At 38.2% G+C, this 25,164-nt stretch overlaps 1 protein-coding gene across 2 annotated transcripts in view; it reads right to left on the minus strand.

The window, feature by feature from the left end:
- Positions 1-1,356: 1,356 nt before the first annotated feature.
- The window catches only part of NUDT9 (nudix hydrolase 9), a 29,316-nt gene continuing 5,508 nt past the window's right edge, over positions 1,357-25,164 (minus strand). Inside the window, exons 2-8 of one of the 2 annotated variants that reach the window (XM_036763007.1) lie at positions 21,130-21,366; positions 18,432-18,527; positions 17,075-17,161; positions 13,092-13,203; positions 5,564-5,710; positions 4,504-4,588; positions 1,357-2,252 (exon numbers count right to left, since the gene is read on the minus strand). In XM_036763007.1, the coding sequence (XP_036618902.1) occupies positions 2,077-2,252; positions 4,504-4,588; positions 5,564-5,710; positions 13,092-13,203; positions 17,075-17,161; positions 18,432-18,527; positions 21,130-21,366 (940 nt within the window). In that variant the 3' untranslated portion in view covers positions 1,357-2,076. Of the gene's footprint in view, positions 2,253-4,503; positions 4,589-5,563; positions 5,711-13,091; positions 13,204-17,074; positions 17,162-18,431; positions 18,528-21,129; positions 21,370-25,164 lie in introns of both variants that reach the window. The other variant, XM_036763006.1, reaches the window with a different exon arrangement.

Raw genomic sequence — 25,164 nt, forward strand, 5'->3', positions numbered from 1 at the left:
TGTGTGTGTGTCCCTTAATAAGTGCCTATTTCTTAATCAACTCATTGTTATTTTCCTCACTTGTCAGAATTTACCTAAACAAGTAAATACAGGCTATAAGTAATTCCAAAGTACTCTTCAGACTAAAGACATTTCTATTTTAAAGACCTCTATCCAGCACTATGAAGAAGCAATGTCTTTTCCTCAAATAACTGCAGGCAGCCTCCTTGCTCCATCAATGACTGCTTCCAAGATGTTTAGGATTTTTCTGTGGTAACCACAATGCACAAAGCTTGTATCAAATTAGACCCACTGTAGCAGATTCTTCCTCCTCCTTAAAAAAAAAATCACTCCCTTTCACTCAAGTCCTAAGTTCTACCCTGGTCTCCTCTTCCCCAAAATTTTCCCATATGAACTGAACTAGTATAAGAGAGAATGAATAGATTTGTCTATGGAACAGAGGTAAACAATGATGTGTTACTATCCTAACTTAGAACTAAAATTACAGTTCCCAAACAATGTTTTGAAAAGTGGTTAATAACAGTTTTTAATAACACAGATATAGGGGTAGGGATTGGATCTGTAATTTCATTGGTATTCAGCTAGATAATGGGCTAAACCCGGGGTGGGGAACCTGTGGCCTTCTAGATCCTTGAGTGTGGCCTTTTGACTGAATCCAAATTTCACAGAACAAATCCTAAAAGGCTTCAAGGCTGCAGGTTCCCCATCCTGGGCTAAATACCATTTTATGGGCTGGCACAAGGCCATCTAAAATAGTATTTATAGAAAGTCACGTTCTAAATTCCAAACAATAAATTACAATTATATTTTTGGCAAACATCTCATTTATAAGTAGAGGGTTATCTATACTGTCAATAGTATAACCTGCTTGCCTTCCCACAGCATTTAAAATCTCTATTTGAAAAACAACCCCTCATGGATTCAGCACCACAACTTTGGCCTTGGTTCCAGGGATAAAGTTATATCAGACAAACACATCTCTAAGATCTGCCGTTAGTGCTTAATTGACTTCAGTTCCTTACTAGTGAGGCAACCTGGTATATTGGATAAAGTCCTGGACTTGGAGGGATAGAAAGGCCAGTGTTTGAATTCCATTATCAGAAAGACACACCTATGTGACTCTGGCAAGTACTTCTTCACCGAGTCCAAGTTAACTCATTTATAAAATGGTAATAAGGATGATATAACATCTACCTCATAGGCTCACAAGGATTAAATAAGATAATGTAGGAAAAGCATCTTGCAAACTTTAAAGTGTTAAAAATGTAAACTATTATAATTACTACACCATTTTAGTAGTTTTAAGGTTGATTCATCATATAAAATTGTATAGGGTGAAATAAAACATGACATCAATTTAAATTACTCAATTCCTAGACAAGTTTTTATTGAGATGAATTTTCTAAAATGGAAACAACGTGAGCTCTGGTTCTCACCATTCATGAAAAGAATATCTAGAATTTTTTCATAAAATTGATCCTTTCAAAGTCAAGAATGCCCAAAAATGTTCAGTTCTTAAAAGCAGCTTCCACATGGCCACCCAAAGCTAAATTTGAAGTAGGTGATACAAAAGGAATTAGGCTTTACAGGAGACTCTCCAATGATGTCGCTCCTTCTGGAGCAGAGTGTCCTAAAAGAAGCAGCAACACTCCACGCTTCGAGTGCAGAACAGCAAGAGGGAAGGAATGGCAGGAAAGAACCAACCAACCCAGCTGGGAAGAAAGTGGAGAAGACGGTCATCAGGCACATATTCATTCAGTCAGTCATGTCTTTATTTAGGTCTGCAAGTCTTCAAAAAGCAGCAGTAATTTAATTTGGTTTAAGCCATGGCTAAATATAACATGTACAGAAGACTACTTTTTATATTCCTCTTCTCCTAGCTAGAAAGCTTTTCTTCTCTTTAAGCATTCCATTCTATTTTCTATCATACCCATGACCCAAAAACACTCAAATACAATTTCAGAAATGAATAGAACAACCATCCAAATAGGTGACCTGCCCTCTCTAATTTGCGTTCCGTGCCCTCCACCACTGTTCACTTGAAGACCTGAAATATACATGGAGATTCTTTAGCCATCATCCATGGCAGCCCGGGTCTGAGTCCTCACTCCAGTGAGCTCCTCGCTTCTCAGCCACAAGTTTGATGAACTGGGAATGACTAGCATAAAGCTTGAGCTTGTCACTGATGTCCACCCATTTCACCTTCCCAGCATCATCTCCTGCTTCCAGAGCCAGATTATCCATTGTCTCACCTGATTACAAAACAAAAACTATCATTTAAAAAAGGCTAAGTATTTCTTTTTAAAAATATAACCATACCCTTCTTCAAGCATTATTCTCAGAACTGAATTTCAATACTGGACAACAAGTGACCGACACCTAACTTTCTCTAGATTAGTCAACTCCCAACTGCCTAACAGGCAGCACAGCACAATAGAAAGACTTGGGTTCAGATCTCAGCCCCAACACCTGGGCCAGTCATTCCACTTCACCTGGCCTCAGCGTTCTAATCCTGTTAAACTCTAATGAGGGAGACAAGGACATATTATACAGCATAAATATAAAGTGAATCAATACAAATAAATCTATGATCTTACATTCTCAACTAAGTCCCTAAATAGAGATAAGCCTGTTTAAAAAAACTATCATAAAGAAAACCTTTTCTATTTAGGTTTTGTATTCTAGCTCTTCGTTATCCTTATGAGTCAGCACTAACAAGGAAAACTGAAATACAAATAACTCAAAAACGTCACTTTAAAGTGATCTCTCCCCTCCTAAATGTTCCTAAAGCACTAGTGCTTAACTCTTTTTGTGCCATGGATTCCTTTGGGAATCTGGTATGGCTTAATACCACTGTGATTTGTTGCCTATATTATTAATTGAAGGAAATGTTAAATTTCAGTTAGAAGTTAGCGAAAATAATGATGGATTTTTCTTCCCAAAACAAGTTCACAGACTGCTTGAAATCTATCTATGAATGTTTTGGTAAAGAGCCCCTGTTCTAAAGAGAATCTAGTTCCATTTTTTCTTTTCCCTATCACATTGTTTTATCATATTTATTTGTGTATGTAGATCTCCATATACATCTATGTGTGTATCCCTTGCACCTCCCAATATTGCTTCACATTTGTTTTGTATAATTTTGTATTTACTTATCTTTCTAAGTACTATTTCCCACAACAGAATGTAAGCTTCTTATCATAGTCGTTGTATTCCCAGGGCCTGGAACAAGATTGACACATAGAACATACTAATAATGCTTGCTAAATGAAAGGGCTTCCTTTCTCCCCTCTAATTTTCTAATTAAAGTTGTAAAAGGTAAGTAAAAAGAGATGTGGAAAATGGGAGTCTCTATATACATTTTAATATGACGAATCCTCACAGGCTGAGAATGATGAAATCTGCTCCTTCCTTCAACACATCATTTTTTAAAATTACCCTATTTATTTGTGTAATTCTGTGTCAAATATTTGCTCCAGCAACACAAGCCATTGTTAAGCTTGGTAAGAAGTCATTTTGACAGAAAGTAGGCTTCTTGAGAGCAGGGAGGTACTATTTCATTTTTGTTTTTGTATCTAATGCTTAGCACAGTGCTTGCCACATAGTAGGTACCTAAATAATGTTTGTGTATTAATGAAAATGGTGCTTGCTATTCACTAGGAAAATAAAAGCAATAAGAGTAATATCTTACATTTGTACAGAGAAAACTTTTCAAAGCACTTTTATATGGATTAGCTCATGTGAGCTCACGGCTCACAAAGTTCAGTAGATAGAAGAGATATTATCTGTATTCTAAACAGAAGATAACAAGGCCCAGAACGATCAATTTACTTTTTTATGTGATGATATAGCATAAAAATTAGAGCTTGAAACCAGAATATCTGATGCCTAGTCCTATATTCCTTCCAGAATAATTTACCCAGATAAATTTTACCTTATTTCATCATTAAAATATTAAATGTAGACATCGAAGTTATTCACTGGTGGTTGGAAATTTCCCTCACACCATTTTCATTAACAGATTTAATCAGAGATCCACAGAAAAGCCAGTATTTATCAACCCCTAAATTTCTGTTTTAACTCTCTTACAGCATTTCTGGCATAATTAAATTCAATACTTCATGCAAACATCTTGAAGCTTATTCTATCAGAAGGAACTATATATTTTGATTGTCCTGGACTATTCTAACCATTTGAGCTAATATGGCACAACTAACATTTTAAGTACTAATAGAGTCCAGGTGATAGCTCTCTTCCCCACGTGGCCCTTGCTGTTTCCATGGCCACTGGGTGAACCTCTAATCAAGGTCAGCTGAAAAAAAACAATAAAAAACACTTTGGTCACATGAGAAAACATTTAAGTATGCGAAACAAATTCCTACTACTGAGAAAACTCTTTAAGTTTTGTTGTCTAATTAGGACAATAATACAAAAGATGGCAAGTTATTAATGTAATGCCTATAACAAGAAAGGTATTCAGTACATGTTAATAAGATTCTCCACCTGTTTCATCATGATAGTTCACAGCTTCTGTCTCCATCCATGCATTATCAGTGTTTCGAGGATCATCCACATATCCCTTATAAACCTGGCAAGAAAAGAGGTAGGTAACACAGTGTGCCAAAAAGATGGAAATAGTAAATTAGGCCTGGCTAGAAAAATTAATAATCAGGCCAGTTCGAATTCAAGAAAAAATGTCATTTAGGAATCTGTTTAAAGTTTTATATTTTTTAAATCCAAAATAACTTCTCAGTTCAGTGGCTTAAGACGAATGAATGGATATACACAGTTACCTCTCAATAACTCTTGAGAGTTTAACAATACAGGAAAGGAAAACCTTCAGAATATAGCCTCTACTAATTTTTACAACTGGTGTAATTTAGATAGAGGCTATATGATTAAAAAGTTCCCCATTTTATATGTATTCTATGCACACAACTTAGAGGAAGGCTATGTAAAGCCCATACTGTAATGGTTACACATTCTGACTGGGAGAAAGCTATATGAGAGATGAAAAACAGTGGCCCTAGACATCTGGTGAATTCTATAGAAGAAACATCAAGAAACAGTAAAGGATGGAAAAAGCAACAGATCTAAGAAGGAGCCAGGAATCAGGGCAAAAGTATCACCTTATTGGACGGACTAAGCCAGATGCCAGAGAAAAAACTAGTTGGAGTGATATAAGGGTTTGGGGTTTGAGCTGGGGATAAGAGAGGACCTTGCCTAGGTTCATGACAGCTGTGCTGTGAACCAGAGAATTGTGCATGATCATGTTTAAACATAACCTTATTTTCCTCAAGAACTTGGGCAAAATTTCCTTGGGAATGGAAATTACTCTAAATTTTAGTAACCTAAAGCAACGATAAAATTCAACTAAGTTTGGAGACTCATCACCAGTAAGAACTCTAGAGCCCTCCAAAACTCTAGAAACTTTGCAAGTCAATAAGATACTTTCTGTAATCCAGAGCAGAAACCTTATTTTTGCTTAGCACCGTGTCTGGCATATAGTAGATGCTGACTAAATGTTTCTTATCTGACTACACGTTGGGAAGCAATTTCTTACCACTAAATGTTCTTGGCTGAAGAGCTTGTGTAACTGCTCCTCCATCTCTTGCTTCTCAGCACTGGATTTCTGTAAGGAGTTCATAGCTTCTTCACCAAACTCTCGTTTTAAGGTAGCACTGATTTTCTCTCCTGGATCCACCATCCCCTAATAAACACATAAAAAAGTATATCTGAGTATCTTCCTATCTATCTAAAATGTGTGTTTATACATATCAAAATCTATGGGTACAGACACAATCACATGTCCTCAGAGCAGAGACCATTATCTTTCTATCCTCAGCACATTAGATTCTGGATGACTGGTTGGTTTTAGCACAAACATCTATAAAAATCCATCAAGAAGTCAATGAGTTTACTAGGGGGAGGTTACTTGATCAATGTAAAGAGTTTACGGGGCGGTAAGTTTTTGTCTGAGACATTGCATTTCCCCATAGGGGTGTGACTATCTCAATGGCAGCATCCAGGATGACCTAATTAACTCAGAACCAATTCTTTGTGCCAGACCTGTAAAAGGCAGTCTTTCTCTAATAGCCTCCTCTCCATTCCCCCTTTTACTTTTCTCAGAAGACACACCACAGAGCAGCAGCAGAGCCAATAGCAGGTTTGGGTTCAGGAGCTTGGAGTCAGGAAGACCTGAATCCAAATCCTGCCTCTCTGCACTTAGTAGCTGTATGGCCCTAGGTGAGCTCTAACCTAAGCAAGCTGCAGGAAAATCTCTAGAATATATCAACTTAGTCATAAATGTCTTAGTAGACACAGTTTTCCAAGCAAAAAAAATCACAAATTCTTCCCAGCCTTGTTTCCTACTCATTGTGCCTCCTTGTGGTTTGAAGGTGATCTTCTCAAAGCCTCTGATATGTGAGCTATGTAAGACTTTGAGTATGGGCCCAGAAATGAGCTTTGTCTCTATCATCTGAGCTCATGATCACCAGGGTGGATACCAAGAAATGAGTACTGTTGCCTAAAGAATCTCATTAAAGACATGAAGGTATTATGATGAAGAAAGACAAGGAATCCCCTACAGTAATTAAATATCATGCATCTTTTCAAAATATTCAAGCAGTATCACAGCCCACCTGGTTTGGCTGAAGATTTCTGAGTAGAGGAGTTACATGGTCAGACCTGTGTGTTAGGAATATAATCTGGCAGCTGTGTGTAGAGAAAAGTGACTAGGAAAGGGAGAGACAGGAGAGAACAATCAGCTGGACAAGAAGACATCAGGGTATGTACCAGAGCATAGGGGCCATCTAAGTAAAGAAGGGGAAAGACATGAGAATTGTGGTGGAGGCAGGATGAGCACGACTTGTCAAAGGTGGGTGATGTAGAAGAGAGAATCAAAGATCAGTTGTGAACACAGATGGCTGGAAGGACACGTGCACTAGAAATAAGAAGTCTGGAGGAAGGATGGCCAGTTTGAGACTCCAAGGACAGATCCAGAGAGAAATATGTAACAGGTAGTACAAGACTAAAGTTCAGGAAAGATGTTAGAAAAAGAGCTATAGACTTTGACAGAAATGAGAGCTGACTCCATGGGAGCTAATCACTAAGAGGACATAGAGAATGAAGAAAAGAAGAGTCCAAAAAAGAGCTCTGCAAGAAACCTATCCAGAGTGTGAAGGAGAGAGAGAGTCAGGCAAATGAGAGGAGAATGAAGAGCAGTGTCAAAGAAGCAAAGACTGGCCAGGAGAAAGGAGTGGTAGACAGTAAGAACATCTGGAGAGAGACGAGGCAGGATTAAGCCAGAGAAAAGACCTATTTAACAATTAAGAAACCATCGGTAATTGTGGGGAGAGCAGTTTCAGCTGAACAGTACCAGTAGAAAGAGAGCTAGAGGAGAGCTAAGAAGCGAGTGAGAGACAAGGGCGTAGAGGCAGTGAGTGGAGATGTCTTTTTGTGGAATCAAATTTAAATGTACCAACAGATGTTTAAATTAAATTAAAATAAGAAACATAGCTACTCACTTTAGTAGTCAAGAGCTCTGAGTTCAAATCCTTGATCCTCTACTTTGCCATGGGAAAATGGGGAGGCCCCTCTGTGAGATGAGAGTACTGACTAGATGACTGTTAATCTCCTGATTGGGACACCCCGCCTCAGGCTGTAACCCTTGTGTGACTGGGGCCCAGGACTGCAGGCAACCTCAGAAGACGGCAGACCGTAGAGTGAGAGCTAACAGGCATCGACAACAACTCACACTCTGTAAGCACAGGACCCGGGCACAGCAGGCAATTAATGTTTGCTGAACCTTAGTTTTGGTGGTGTTTTAAAATTTTCAAAGCATTTTCTCCACAACAATCCCATGAGGTAGGAGAACTATTATTACTTCCTCATTTTACAGATAAAAAAATATACTCAGGAAGAGGAAGTGAAACAAGCATTATTTTAATCCACATTCATCCTATCAGTTAATGAAGTCATGCTCAAACATACATGACATTCATTTTATTCTCTTGGTTTTCACAGCATTTCCTATCTTAATCCAAATGGATGAGATCTGTTACTGAAATGATCTATTACCTTGCTTACATAAGTAAGCCTATGCCCCAGGGAAAAATTCCTAGACTTTGGCTCTGATTATTGGTGTAGTTTCATCTAACTACATACTCTTTTATCTTTCAAATAAAACAATAGTTTGAATTAAAGAGAATTAATAGGAAGGAAATATTAAATCCTTAAACAGGCATATCCAGTTTTCAGAACCTTTTAACTTTTAGATTCATTTATTCAACCAGTATGCATAGCATTATATGAGGGATATGAAGGAAATCTATCTTTAATGGCAGAAAGTTAATTAGAAAGAAAACATATAATACATGAAAATACAAATAGGTAAGACATCATCACGACTGAAGAGTACAAAAAGATGAGAATAAGACAGTTCCTTATAGGGGGCGGAGCCAAGATGGCAGCTGGAAAGCAGGGACTTGCTTAATCTCTCCTCCAGGTCCCTCCAAACACCCATAAAAAAATGGCTCTGAACAAATTCTAGGGCTGCAGAACCCAAGAAATAGCAGAGGGAAGCAGGGCTCCAGCCCAAGAAAGCCTGGATGGTCGCTGGGCGTGGGGCGCCAGGACCAACCAGACCGGGAGCCAGGCGGAACAGGCAGTAGGGTCCTGAATCATTGAGCTGTGGCAGCTACCAGACTTCTCAACCCACAAACACCAAAGACAACAGAGAAGGTTAGTGGAAAAACTGCTAGAATGAAAGGAGTGTGCAGTAGGCCTAAGCCCTGGGGGGCACAGAAGTAGTGCAGCTCTGGGGCTGCTTCCAGAGCTACAGCTGTGGTTTCTTCTGGCCCCAAGCCCACTCTGTGGGAGGAATTAAGCAGTGGATCAGAGCAGGAGTGCAGAGCCTGCTTGGATGTGGGTCGTGGTCCTGGTTGGCAGTTCTTGGGGGAGGAGGAATGCTGGTGTGGCAGAGTTTCCTGTGTAGAAATAGCTCTGAAAACAGCAGCACAACCCCTTAAGCATGGGACAAAGTACTCTCCACTCTACAAGCAGTCACATGCTGACAAAAAGCTCAAGAGTCAAGTAGTTGGCTGGGAACTTGAATAGGCAGTGAAAACAGACTCAGATTCAGATTCAGACTTTGGAATCTTTCTTTGGTGACAAAGAAGATCAAAACATACAGCCAGAAGAAGTAAACAAAGTCAAAGAGCCCACATCAAAAGCCTCCAAGAGAAATATGAATTGGTTTCAGGCCATGGAAGAACTCAAAAAGGATTTGGAAAAGTAAGAGAAGTAGAGGAAAAATTGGGAAGAGAAATGAGAATGATGCAAGAAAATCACGAACAAGTCAATGACTTGCTCAAGGAGACCCAAAAAATACCGAAGAAAATAACACCTTAAAAAATAGACTAACTCAAATGGCAAAAGAGCTCCAAAAAGCCAATGAGGAGAAGAATACCTTGAAAGGCAGAATTAGCCAAATGGAAGAGGAAGTCCAAAAGACCACTGAAGAAAAATACTACCTTAAAAATTAGATTGGAGCAAGTGGAAGCTAGTGACTTTATGAGAAATCAAGAAATTATAAAACAGAAACAAAGGAATGAAAAAATGGAAGACAAAGTGAAATACCTCACTGGAAATACCACTGACCTGGAAAATAGATCCAGGAGAGATAATTTAAAAATTATTGGACTACCTGAAAGTCATGATCGAAAAAAGAGCCCAGACATCATCTTTCAAGAAATTGTCAAGAAAAATTGCCCTGACATTCTAGAGCCAGAGGGTAAAATAGAAATTGAAAGAATCCACTGATTGCCTCCTCAAAAAGATCCCAAAAAGAAAACTCTGAGGAATATTGTCTCCAAATTCTAGAGCTCCCAGATCGAGGAGAAAATACTGCAAGCAGCCAGAAAGAAACAATTTGAGTATTGTGGAAACACAGTCAGGATAACACAAGATCTAGCAGCTTCCACATTAAGGGATCGAAGGGCTTGGAATATGATATTCTGGAGGTCAAAGGAGCTAGGATTAAAGCCAAGAATCACCTACCCAGCAAAACTGAGTATCATGCTCCAAGACGAAACATAGATTTTCAATAAAAGAGAGGACTTTCAAGGTTTCTTAATGAAAAGACCAGAGCTGAATAGAAAATTCGACTTTCAAACACAAGAATCGAGAGAAGCATGAAAAGGTAAACAAGAAAGAGAAATCATAAGGAATTTACTAAAGTGGAACTGTTTTGCTTACATTCCTACTGGAAAGATGATGTGTGTAATTCAGGAGACCTTTCTCAGTATTAGGGCAGCTGAAGGGAACATACATATATATAGACAGAGGGCACAGGGTGAGTTCAATATGAAGGGATGATATCTAAAAAACTAAAATAAAATTAAGGGATGAGAGAGGAATACATTGATAGAGGGAGAAAAGGAGAGATAAAATGGGGTAGATTATCTCACATAAAAGTGGCAAGAAAAAGCAGTTCTGTAGGAAGGGAAGAGGGGGCAGGTGAGGGGGAATGAGTGAATCTTGCTCTCATGGGATCTGACTTGAGGAGGGAATAACACACACACTCAATTAGGTATCTTACCCCACATGAAAGTAAGGGGAAGGGAATAAGAAAGGGAGGACGATAGAAGGGAGGGCAGATGGGGGAAGAAGTAATCAAAAGCAAACACTTTTGAAAAGGGACAGGGTCAAGGGAGAAAACTGAATAAAGGGGGGACAGGATAGGATGGAGGGAAATAAAGTTAGTCTTTCACAACATGACTATTTATGGGAGTGTTTTGCATAATGATACATGTGTGGCCTATGTTGAACTGCTTGCCTTCTTAGGGAGGGTGGGTAAAGAGGGAAGAGGAGAGAGAATTTGGAACTCAAAGTTCTAAAAGCAGATGCTCAAAAAAAAAGTTGTTTTTTGCATGCAACTGGGAAATAAGATATACAGGCAATGGGGCATATAAATCTATCTTGCCCTACAAGAAAATAAAGGGGAAATGGATGGGGGGGAGGGGGGGAAGGGGAGAGGAGGGTGGCAGAAGGGAGGGCTGACTGGGGAATGGGGCAATCATGGGCAAGCATCTCATCTCACAGAGGGGCCTCCCCATTTGCCCATGGCAAAGTAGAGGATCAAGGATTTGAACTCAGAGCTTTTGACTACTAAATGGGGGGAAGGGTAGAAATGGGGAGAAAATTTGTAACTCAAAATCTTGTGGAAATCAATGCTGAAAACCAAAAAATATTAAATAATAAAAAAAAATTTTTAAAAAAGATAGTTCCTTACAATCTGGAAACTGATAATACAGAACTACGTATATGTTTGCTTAAGTCCCAAAAGAATAATAAATTACATAGGCTGCAGTACTCAGGGTAGGTTTCATAAAATTTGAACTGGGCCACAAGAAATAAAGTGGACTCAGATAAATGAAGGGTGCTAGAAGGGTATTCAAGGTTGGGTGATGACATGAACAAAGTATAGTAGTGAAATAATTGAAATGTATGAATAAATTAGCTAGGTCAATGTGAACAGTTCCTAGAAATTTAAAAAGTAAACTGGGGACAGATCAAAGGAGTTTCTATCATGAAATATAAAAATTTAAAGAGCACCTGGGTTCAAATCCTGGCCGTTTCTGTGTAACTTGGGCAAGACTGGACTGAGACTTTTCTTCATCTACAAAGTGAAAGGATTGGAATAGAAGACCTCTTATGGTCTCCCCAGTTCTGAATGAAAGAATGGCAGCTGTAAAGCACTTTGTAAACCTTAAAGCCTATATAAATGTAATTATTTGGGATAGCTAAGTGGTATAGTGAATACAGTGCCAGGCCTGGCATCAGGAAGACTCATCTTCCTGAGTTCAAATCCAGCCTCAGACACTTATTAGCTGTGTGACCCTGGGCAAGTCACTTCACCCTGTTTGCCTCGGTTTCCTCTTCTGTAAAAATGAGCTGGAAAATGAAATGGCAGACCACTTCAGTATCTCTGCCAAGAAAACCCCAAATGGGGTCACAAAAAGTCAGATATGACTGAACAACAAAAAAATGTAATTACTGTAACTATTACACTACATGACAACTATTGTAACTATAAGAGTCTATGATCTGATGACTTCAGGTGTTACTAATAATTCCAAGTGCATTATTTTATGACCTTAGGAAAGCCGATCCAACAACTCTCAGCAAACACATCTTAACGCGAGAGTCACTGTGCTGAGCACCGGGGACATGACAACGAAAGTGAACAGTCCTTACCCTAAATTCTAACAGTGGAGACAGCAAGTCTGTAAAGAGGGCCGTGAGATGAACAGACTAGAGGGAAGGTCATCTCAGGGGGGAAAACCCTAGAAGCCCGAGGCAGAGAGGAGGGAGAGACTGGAGGAGAGAGTTCCAGGCAGGGGAGATGGCCACTGCAAAGAAAGGGAGATGGAATGGCCTGCAAAGAAAAGCATACGGATGGATAGATAATAAAGATGTGTGGAGGTGAGTCAAGTCTAAGAAGGCAGGACAGGGCCAGGCTGAGAAAAGCTTTAAATGCCAAAGAGTATTACCTTTGATCTTGAAGTTATTTAACAGGATGCCATGTAGGCTCACTAAGGCAGGGGGTGACAGTCAGACCTATGCTTTAGAAAAACACCTTTGGTACACAGAAGACAGAATGGACTAGAAGAGACTGGAGGCAGGCTCAACAGAAGGCTCTCTAAACAGTCCAGCTAAGAATGATGAAAGCTTAACCAAGGGGAGTGGCTATGCAAGTGGTGAGGACGAATTTTCATGAGATGCTGAGAGAAGAACAATGACAACATTTTGCAACTGACTGAACATATGAGAGGGAGAAGGTGAGCATGACACCCAGACTACAAACCTGGATGACTAGGAGGATGTGGTATCCTAGATAATGACAGGGAAGTTTAGAAAAAGCACAGGCTTAGCGATACAGATAATCAGTTCTGTTTTGCACATTCTGAATTTTTATTTCTTATTATGTTAGTCTATTCAATTATTTATCTTTATTAACTGTTATTAATTCTGTAACAAAATTCTGATAATCTTGAAAAATATCATTTCAACTCATTTTTAATTCTTACCCCTGGGATTGCCCATTCTCCACAGTCTTTCCTTTTGATTGCTACAAACTGTAAGATATTTTTCCCAGAATGAGGGTGAATGACTTTATTTCCACTGCTGTCCCTTTTCCACCTGAAAATAATAACAAAGTCTTTTAACGTCGAATAAAGTAAACTAGAATCTATATAAACTTAAGAATAAATAATAACAATCATAGCAACCAAAGTTATCACAAGCAAAGTATGAATCCAATTCCATTTAAGCCATGTAGCTCCCATTTGTGAAGCAGCATTATGAGCAATGGTCACTGTCTGTATTAAAGTCATTTGAATTTAACACCCGCGCAAAACTAGGACAAAAATCTATCATATTGAATACAACAGTCCTCTTATTACTTATCATCTTATTATTGAGAGTATATGTAGTTCTTTAACATCCAGGGCACTATAAAAAGTGTTTAGGGAATCTACAGTATAACACAAACAGATTTGGGAAGAGCATGAGAATTTCATTTTCAGAGAATTGCAGGCCTCAGAAGCCATCTGTACCTGTAAAAGAAAATTTTTTGGACAACATAACAAAGGGTTTTCCAGATTTCTCTTAAAGATTTCCAAGGAGGGGGAAATTGAAACACCTACCCTAAGGCCAGCTCAGTGCACTTCTGGAAAGTTCTAATTGTTTGGACATTTTTCCATACATCAACCCAAAATGTGCCTTTCTAAAACCTGTAACCACTGCTCATAGCTCTATTACCATGTTCCCCAGCCTGTCTTTGCCCCAAGTCTCTTCTCCCAGTCAAATATCCCCTATTTTTTTCAGTTGATTCTGAAATGACAAGGTCTTGATGCTCATTTTCTGCAAAGTATTCATGGTGCACATCCTTCCTAAAATGTAGTGCCCAGACCAGGGCCCAATACTCCAGGTGTGGACAGAGGACAAGAGTAGGACTATTATCTCTCTCCTTCTGGATTCTCTACCTCTCTTGCATAGCCTAAGATAACATTAGTATTTCTGGCTGCCTTGTCATATCAGTTACTCATATTGAGCTTATAGTTCACTAGATCTTTTTCAAACAGCCAGAAATTTTTACCCCATATTATTAGACTGAAAGCTAAATCAATACAACAGTTTTTCTGTCTCTAAAAATCCCAGATTTCAAATACAATATCCTCCCCAAAAGCGAAGTTCACCTTCATCCAATCAATCCCCATTTTTGTTGAGGGCTTGACTGCTCCAGTTTCACAATCTTGGAGTGATCCTCCTTTCTTCCCTTCTCTCAGTCCTCATGGTCAGTCACCTCTGCTAAGTCTTGTCAATTCTACCTGAACGATAGCCTCCTAATTTTTGCCTCAAATCTCTCCCCTCTCCAAACCATCCTCTTCCAAGTCAGTCAATCAATAATCATTTATAAAGTATTTCTTACATGCTAGCCACTGTACCAAGTGCTAGGGATTTTAAAAAAAAGAAAAGAGGCAAAACGGTCCCTGCCCTCAAGAAGCTAACAATCTAGTGGGGAAGGCAACAAGCAAACAAATATGTACAAACAAGCTATATATGGGCTAAAAGGGAAGGCACTAGAATTAAGAAGAGTTAGGGAAACCTCCCTGCAGAAAATGCCATTTCTGCTAGGACCTGAAGGAAAACAGGGAAGGTAGGAGGCAGAGATAAGGAGGGGAACATTCCAGGTATGTGGATGGAGGCCAACCAGAGAAAATGCCCAGAGCTGAAAGATGGAGTGTCTTGTTTGTGGAAAAGCAAGGACATCACTAGATTGAAGAGTAATTTGACAGAGCTATCAAATTACTACTCCTAAAGCACAGATCTGACAACATGAGTACGCAGAGGAGAGCAAAATGTACAAAGACTATAAAGATAGGAAGGTGCCAAGTTGCAAAATACTTTAAATGCTAAAGAATTTTATATCTGACACTGCGTTTAATAGTGAGCTCCTAGAGCTCCATGAATAAGAGGGTGATATAATCAAACATGGACTTTAGGAAGATCACTTTAGCAGCTCAGACTAAGATGGATTTGATGGGGAGATACTTGAACTGGTATGAACAAGCAGCCAACAATTGCATTAGTCCAGGCATGCATTGATAAGAACCTGTACCACTATGTGAGTGGAGAGAGGGGCCATAGGATATAGATGTGAAGGCAGAAACAAGACTTGGCAACAAAGTAGATGTGAGGATGAGGAAGAATGAGGAGCCAACACTGAGGTAGAGAGCACAGGTGACTAGGAGGCTAGGAGTGCCCTCAACAGCAATAGGAAAGTGGAGAAGGAGAGGGCTTGGAGAGCAAAAATACTAAGTTGGTTTGGAACATACTGAATTAAAGATGACTACAGGACCTCCAATTCTAGATGTCCAACAGGGAATTGATGATGCTAGACTAGAAATGAAAAGTTAGAGCTCAACAAACAGAATCAGAGCCAAACAAACAGATCTGAGACTCATCGGCACAGGTATGGTAAGTGAACCAGTGGGAGTTGACGAGATCACCAAGTCAGAGCATACAGGGGAAAAAAGAGCTCTCAGAACAGTCTTGGGGACACCCAAAGTTAGGGGGCATGGCCCAAAACCAGAGAAGGAAATTCAGTAATCAGACTGGTAAGAGGACATCCAGGAAATAACAATGTCACACACACAAAAGAGAGACAGAGAGAGAGAGGGAGGAAGGAAGGGAGGAAGAGGGAGAAGGAGGGGGGTAGGGGGGAAGAAAAGGGGGGAGACAGAGGGAGGGGGGGGGGGCAAGGAGAAAGAGCATCCAGGAAAAGATGACCAAGATTGTCAAAGGCTGCAGATAGGTCAAGAAAGCAGGGAACTGAGAAAACTAAGCATGGTAGAGACCATGGGTGAAAACTTGGGCCCTTTTTTTATTATTGTATTTGGTGGTGAGTTCATCAGCACCAAGGTCAATCACCATCTCAAAGCAAATGATTCCCAGATCTCTTTATCCGACCATAGTCTCTCTTTGAATCTCCACACCCACATCACCAACTAGATGCCTACTACCTGACATTTCAAAATGGATGTGCTAGAGGACTTTCGAATTCAGTATGTCCAAAACAAACTCCCTGTCTTTACATCCAAACCCTCCCCTCTTCTGAACTTCCCTCTTATTGTAGAGGGCACAACCACGAATAAATGAATGAGTAAATGAAAAGATGAATGAAAAAGGCACTTATTAAGTGCTTACTATGTGCCAGGAACTGTGCTAAGCACAAGTGAGGCAGCCCCTTCCCTTAAGAAACTTACATTCTAATAAAGGAATGAAAAACACAGGGAAGCTCGAGGTGGAAAATGAGGGAGATCAGTAGAGACAAGATGGTGGAACAGCAGAAAAGAAGTATAGCTGAACCCTCCCAAACAACTCCTCCACAGAAATCTAAAAACTGCACCAACCAAGTACCGACTCTAAAACCAACTCTCTTATCTATTAAAGAAGTGGTTTCAAACTCAAATAGAACTGGGGGCCACTAACCTGTACATTAGGATCCTTGTGGGACACATACTGAAGTAGTTTTAAAATTCAATAGCATCTGATTTACTATATTTTTATTTATTTTGTTAGCTATATCCCAATTACATCCTAATCTGGTTTTGGCCATGCTTGGGGGTGTTGTGGACCCTGTGTTTGACCCCTCTGCACTACACTATGCTGCACCATAATAGGACATGGTAAATACAATTATGTAATATAAAGCTACACTACATTTAGGATGCATTTTCAATTCAAACAAATGTTTATGTAGCATCAACTGTGTAAGAGGCTGCAAAATGAGCTGAAGAAGAAAATGGCAAACAACTCCAGGATCTTTGCCAAAGAAAACCCAAATCGGCTCACAAAGAATTGAACATGACTGAAAGGTGACTGAATGACAACAAAGACACTATGCTGGGCCTTAGGATATAAAATATTCTAAGTAAGAGTTTAAGGATATGTTCATTTTTTTCCAAATCCTTTCATTTCTTTACTTTTAAAGTTTCTGAATTTTTACCTAGTAATGATGGGATCTGCAGCATGGTTTGGGCCCCAACGTCCCAAAAGTCCCCGGCCAATCAGTCCTGTCCGACCTGCTGGATTTCTAGAAGAGAAAAACGAAAGTAATTTCAATTTTACATTTTCTTTTTATTTCCAAATAAAGCCCAGTCAGCATAACCCAAAAGAAAGAATGACAACAACTAGAGGAAAATCATGTCTCCAATTTTATGGCTCATTAATATCTGTTAATCACTTGGTTTTTAATCTTATCTTGCTCTATTCTATTTTATCCCCTGGATCTGACCCAAAAGAGAGATTTCACTAACTAAAGAAGCTACGTATCACAGAAGATCCTGTGATTATTCACTCTGAACCCACACCTCTCAGGCTGGTTATAACCGAATGGTCAGGGGAGATAATAAGCATTCATCTGTTTGATGCTGTGACTTGTCTATCCCAATAATTTCGAGTAACCCTGACTATCCTCTTTTCTTGCTTACTCTCTTCCCCCCCCAAAAAAATTCATATCTATAACCAAAAATAAATGTGATTATTAAGTACGCAAATTTTATCTCACTTTTTAAAATGTCAGGGGTTTTTTCGGCTAGAAAGAGTGTTTTGTTACTCACCATGTACGCTAACCAGCACAAAGTGTAACATTTAATAATAACAGCTGTGATACTATACAAAATTTTCACTGCAAAATCAATGCTGATTTTACAAAATTTAAGAAATAGAATGTAACTTAAAAAGTTGACTGAGACTCAATAAATAGTACTAATTCAATGACTTAGTAAATTTCTTCCAGGTAAAATGATCTCTGAAAACCAAGTTCCACAGTATAGCAATAAAATTTCCTTATTAACACTCTTTCCAATTTGCTACAGTTCCCATGATTCCCCGCCACCCCCCCCCCCCCCCCCACACACACACATACTCCTTCCCCTCGTATTTCATTGTCTGGCTGTGTCTCTTTCAAATGCTTATTTCTCTGTGGCAGCTAATTCACTGTTTTGTTTTGTTTTTTAGATGCACAGAATTTATTCCATAGCAGAGATGTAAATCCACAAGTTTAACTGTATTGTTTTGGGGAAAACTCATTTGTTCATAGTAGAAAATTGTTAAAAATCAATCAATCAATCAATCAATCAATCCTGTTCTCGAATCTATTTTAAAGTGTGATTTTGCTGTACAAAGTAAAAAAAAAAGTCTTATTTTCATTTCTATATGTTTAGTTGACTGTGTAACTTCAAAATGTATTCCTATCAGACAACTGCACTAAATTTACAACTTTAAAACCAATTCCCTACAAAGTTACTCAATAAACTAGTTATGTCTCTGGAAACAATTGATAGTTCAGCCACAGTACCTACCTAGGTCGTCCATTTTCAATCTCATACAAGCCATTCTGGCTCTTTCGTTCAACATGTCCATCCTTTTCATTAAACTTTGGAGAAAAATTTCTTTCACTATAAAGAAAATAAAAACCAGTGCCAAATAAGTAGTGATAATTTAATATTTCCAGGTGTTTAAAAACTCAATGTGTTATTCCTCAAAGATAGTTAATGCTGAAATAGAATTTCAGTCTGCTTCTAAAAGTTGACTTCCACTTTCCATATTCACATCCATATCTCACTTCCAAATAGTAAAAAATAAACTAATTTATGCTTCAGTTTTTACACAGATCATTTCTGTAGCTTACAAATAAATACAGTTCATACATTATCATAAATTTAAAGATATATTCATTAGATTATGTCTTAAATCTATGTCCTAACATCTTTTCTACCCCAGCCGAGGCATATGATTTCATTAGCTTAGGGAGTTCCTTGATGAAGAAATTCCATCAACTTTGCAGAGCAGCAACTGTTTTTCAACTACATCTTACGGAAGTCTCCTGAGGCACTAAGAGATTTAAATGACTTGTCAAGATTCATAAAACCAATCTAGATCAGAAACAAAACTTGAGCCTAGGTTATCCTGACTAGGAGCCAGTTTTCTATTTTACTAATCTGCTAATATTTACATACTATTATAAAAGATAGAGAAATTCTATGAAGAAATTGATAAGATCCTCCAAATTAAGTTAACATATGTTTTAATATATGATAATTTCAACGTGATAGGAGAGGACAGAGGAAAATATATTGCAAAATGATATTCAAAATCAGGAAACAAAAGATTCCAAAAACTTGTAGCCTATACAAAAGCCTCATGAATGCTTTATCATGAATACTTTTTTCAAGAAGGGAAGTAGAGTTAATTACAACACAAAAAAATGAAATTGACTGATCTTAACAAATATGAAAAGGCCAGTTACCAAGTGAGTATGGCTCCAGAAAGAGATCAAAGAATCTACCTAAACACACTCCAAATAAGCTAGACAAATGACTTAAAAGGTACAGAAAATTAAAATCCCATTATGTTTACTGTTTGATGAAAATACAACATATTTTGCAAAGCAAAATACCACCTTACAGGTGCCTCTTATGTCCATATTAAAACCATAAGATTCCTTGAGATAAACAACAAAAATAATTTGGCTCTCATTACTATCAAGGAATAAATAGACATATATATATGCTTGCCAAAGGTGTTTGCCACTGTTATAGTGGGCATCCACTACCAAAAAAAAAAACAAACCACAAAGAGAAGCCTTTCAGTTGACCCTGTTTCAAATGACATTGTGCTCATTATAATAAGCCCCATAATACTTCAAGGCCTCCTAAAAGAGATTCACAAGCACTGTGCCAGACATAGAAAACAGACAAAAGTGAAACAGCCATCATCCTCAGGGAGTTTACAAAATAGCATGGGGAACCAACATGTGCATATGTAGGGATATGCAAAAGAGATACAAAGCAATTTGGGAAAAAATGTGGCTCTAGCAGCTGGAAGAATGGTAGGACTCGAAAAAGAAAGAGAGGAACTTGGGAAGGGCAGATGGGGGAGAGGGTTGGAAGGGGAGTTTGGGGGGGAGGAGGGAAAATAATAAGCTATTGTGAATACATTAAGTTCAAGCTGGTCAATCGTCACATACATCTTGGACAATTTGTTGCAGGTATAAAAATAGGTTGGTTGGCCTCATAACAAAATCAACAGCTCCTTAAGAGCTGGGATTATTTCATTCTTCATATTTGTATCCCCAACACCTGTCACACAGCAGGTACTTAATAAATGCTCAATGATTCGTTAATAAATTAAAAAGAAATCATGACAGCAAAGGATAACAGATGAATAGTCTACAAGCTGAAATCATCAAGAGACCCAGAGTTAGACAAATTAAGAAATTGTCGGCAGGTTGTGATCTGCATTACTGGAGTTGGCAGGATCAGTTAGATCCTGGAAACACCGATTTAAGCACTGCACTGAAGAAGTATTCATGAATGGAGAGGAGATACAAGAAATTCAAATCGAGACACAGAAATGAAAACAGCTTACTAACGATAAAATCAATAGTGCTCTTTGGTAATTGCAATTAATCTAAGATTGAATCTAATTTTACATCTTACTTAATAATAGAAGAGCCAGATGTAACGATGACTTGAAAATATATTTGCATTAACCCCACGCAGATAAATTTGCAAATTTTTTTATAAATGGTATTATGTATGTGAATAAGTTCTACACTGCTATGAATTTAGATGAAATTTTCTCTTTTCTTCTCTTGAAGTTTTTCTCCCGTCTGTTAAGCTTTTTCTATTTTTCAGTCTTTTTAAATTCCCTCTTTTTTTATCCTGAGGGCTCTTAAACAACAATTTGTGATTATATATACTCTTTAAATATTAAACTAGGATATGTTAGAAAATAATCACTATGAGATATGCTTAGTTAGAGGAATGGCAGGCCAATAAACCTGATAAATACTGATAAACTGCTACACGGCTAATCCTATATATCTGGATCATCATCAAAAAAATTGACAAAAATAATCAAATACTACATGTCAATATTTCAAGGGAGTTAAAAACAAACATGAAAAATTAACAACTGGAATTCAGTACTTAAACTCTCAATTTACTAATAATTTCATTACCCCTTAATCTAGGGTCATATTGCTAAATTACTTACCTGATCTGTGGATCTGCCCACATGGGTCCAGCCAAGACAGAGACTGCAGTATATTCCACGGGATTATACTCCTGCCACTCAACAAGCCAGCCCACTTTCTCATTGGGTACCTGACTACGTTCAACTTTTGAACCTGGATAAGGTGATGTCCGAGCCTTGTTGTGGGAATTTTCATCAGCACCATTTGAAGCTGACATAATGACTGGGCTTTGATGGAACAAATGTGATGAAAATGAACTACTAAAAGAAAAATGATAACGGTGTTACATAGATACTCATTAAAATTAAAGTTTTTTTCATAACCTATTCTTTTTTTAAGATTTTTTTTTTAGTTTTAGTTTATAACTAAACTTAAAAAAAAACCTGCCTTGGAAGATCTGAAAACATCATTTTTTCAAATATTTTAAAAGTTGAAATTACCAACATCATCTTATATTTCCCATACATTCAACAAACACGTATTAAGCACACTACTCTCCTCCAGAATAATCTCTCCTCTTTAGATTTTCCTGACACTGCTCTCTCCTCACTCGCCTCCCACCCATCTGACCATTCTTCCTCAGCCTCCTCTGCTGAATCTTCATCCAGGTCATATCCTCTAACCTTAGGTGTTCCCCAAGACTCTCTTCTGGGCACTTTCGCTCCTCTATTCAGATAATTTCCAGAATTATATATTCAGTACTAGTTCTTCTCCTGAGCATCAGCCACACATCACTAACTGCTTTCTGAGTAACTGAAACTGGATGACCCACAGGCATCTCAAATTCAATATGTCCAAAACAAAACTCCACTTCTTTTCAAGTCTTCTCCTTCCCGGTATTCTCGAAATCACCCAGGCTCACAACCTTGGCCTCATCTTTAACTCATCATCTGCACTCACTCAACATAGCTAATCTGTTGTCAAGAGTTATCATTGCTCCCTTTATTCCCAACATCTCTAATATCTCCTCTCTGCTAAGAGACCACACACTGATGCAGGCCCTCAACACTTGTCATCAGGACTATTACAAAAGCTGTCTACTTAGCCTCACTGCCTCAATTCCAATCCACCCTCCACTCAGCTGCCAAAATGATTTCCCTGAAGCACAAAGATCAGGAAACAAAAGAGGTCAATGTCCTGCTCCCCATCCCCAATTCAATGAACTGTGGCTCCCCATTGCCTTTGGTATAAAATATCCTGTGTTTGCTATTCAAAGCCTTTCACAAGCTGTAACCTTTCTCTCTTTCCTATGTATACTCCCCCCATTTACATCACACTCCAGCTATTCCTCATATACAATATTCCATCTCCAGACTCCAAACAGCCATTTTGCTGGCACACCCACTTGCCTGGAGTGTATTCCCCCTACTTCTGCCTCTTACTTTCCTTGACCTCCTTCAAAACTCACCTTAAGCCTTCAAAAAGCCTTGGCTGGTGGTTCCTCCCTCTTTCCCTCCTCTACACACACATACACTGATAGTGACTTTCCTCAGAGATTACATTCTATTCACACTTATGTGTGTGTGTATATATGTATATATACATACATATTATATACACATACTGTATATATACATATATATACATACATATTATATACACATACATATATACACACATGTGTATATCTATATCACACATACATATTTTATTTACATAGTTATTTTCATGTTGTCTCTCCTATTAGAATGTGCTCTCTTGGAGGACAGAAATCATTTTTTGCCTGAAACATAATAAGCTCTTAACAAATAAATTTATGTGGTGCTGAAGAACCACCTAGTACGATTAACTCTCCTCTCCACCTTGAAAAGAGGTTTGTTTAAATCAATGCAAATTATTTGAAGTAGGTTAAATTTAATTTTACAAGTATTTTTTATCTCATCCCTGTGTTCTTCTGTGAATAATTTAACAGACTGAAATTTATACAGTGCTTGTGATATGCCAGAACTCTACAATTATTATTCCATTTAATCCTCAGAACAACCCTAAGAGTAGGTGCTACTACCATCCTCATTTTAGAGAGGAGGAGACTGAAGCATCTAAATGGCCAAGGGGGGGGGGCACTCAGCTAGTATCTGAGGTGAGTTTTGAACACAGGTCCTCCTGACCCCAAATCTATCCATCTATCCACTTCACCTCCTAGCTGCCTCTAACTTATCTGCCTAGTGAATTAGAAGCAAAGTCACCTAAAAGGAGTTGGAATATACTGCAGGAAAGCACTTAATAGAGTGAAGGCTTCCTTCAAGATAGGATCAGTGGTCTTATCCTATTGTTGAAGAAAATGCAGACTGAGGACAGTCTCTATTTGGCATTGTAACTTCTTTGACCCCTAAGATTACTTTTCTGGAGAGATGTTTTCTCCAAACTCATAGAAATTTCCATTTTGATCAGGAAAAAGTAAAGTTTTGCAATTAACTGATATTATATAATAAAATTTATGCCAATTTGAAAAGATTCCTGTTATAAAAAAAAATTAGTTTTGTAGATGTGGCACAGGAGTGGATAGTGTGCCAGGCCTGGAGTCAGTCAAGGAGACTCATCATCCTGAGTTCAAAGCCTAACACACGTACTAGCTGTGTGATCCTGGAGAAGTCACTTAAGCCTGTCTGCCTCAGTTCCTCATCTGTAAAATGAGCTGGAGAAGGAAATGGCAAGCCACTCCAGTATCTTTGCCAAGAAAATCCCAAATAGAATCATAGTCAGACGTCAGTGAAAAACGACTGAACAAGGACAGTTTTGTAGACAGACTGGGATATGACTGGGAATTAAAGACATAACAGATAAAGGGAGTAAGGAAGTGAAAGGCTAAAAAACATTATGGAAAAGGGAGGTGCAGTTTTGGAATGCTCTGATCAAAGCCCTAGAAAGAAACAAAGTTAAAAGAGAATTAGAGATTGTTTGAACATGAGGCTTAATTAGAAGGCAATGAGAAGTAAGAGTTTAGATTTCCCAAAGGGCAGGTATATAAAGCTAGTGATTTTCTTTACCCACACGGGCATACAGCAGGTCCTCATCTTTGCCAGCCACCAAAATGTCCAGCATAGATCAAAAAATAAATGGCAGCTGAGAATTTGGTAAAGTATTACAAAAAAGTTTAAATTCAGTCTTGTATCTCATTTGGATCGAGAAACAAGAATTTCACACATATGAAATTATTTAGTCCTTAGCTAAAAGCTAATTTTGTGATTTCTCATGATCTCCAAGCTTTATTTCATCTATTTTGATATTCTTTTTGATGTGGAAAAATAGTTGGAATCATGTAGCACGATTTAAAATTATCAGTAGTCTATCTAGTTACAACATTTACCAAGTGGATAAATATATTTGCAGAATGGAATTACTTTAGTATACTAAAATTGGGAGAGCAAGGTGGTTCAGTGAATAGAATACCAGGCTTAGAATCAGGCCTCATCTTCCTGAATTCAAAACTGGTCTCAAACCCTTAACAGCTATGTGACCCTGGGCAAACACTTAACCTGTCTGCCTCAGTTCCTCATCTGTAAAATGAGCTGGGGAAGGAAGTGGCAAACCACTCCAGTACCTTTGCCAAGAAAACCCCAAATGGGGTCATAGAGTCAGACACAGCTGAACAACCAAAACGCTAAAATTCTGTCCCTGAAAGCTCAATAGAGGAGTATGTTCATTGAGGGGAATATATATCTATATATTTATATCCATATATGTGTATAATGTACAGTTTATATATGAATGTGACTTCAAATAATATATTAATATCCACATAGTATGAGTATAATTCATAATTTCATTACAATGTAACAGGGATTATGCTTGGAATTTCCATGCTTTAGAAGACTCTCATGGGCCCCAAAAGAGGAGTTGAAAATGCGATTCTGTACTTACACTGATCTTTGGCAGTAGACTTACTGAAGGTGAAAGGTCTATAATTTGAAGTGCTGACAATGAATAGTCCTTGGGAAAACTGAGATTCTATATGGTACCATTTGTCATTGTAAATCCAGACTAGGTTTTATTGAATTTGCCCTAAACAAAATTGTTATGCAGTCTCATTTAAAGTAAGATGTGTTTTCCCTATT

This window comes from Trichosurus vulpecula, chromosome 6, assembly GCF_011100635.1.
Source record: "Trichosurus vulpecula isolate mTriVul1 chromosome 6, mTriVul1.pri, whole genome shotgun sequence".
NCBI lineage: Eukaryota > Metazoa > Chordata > Mammalia > Diprotodontia > Phalangeridae > Trichosurus > Trichosurus vulpecula.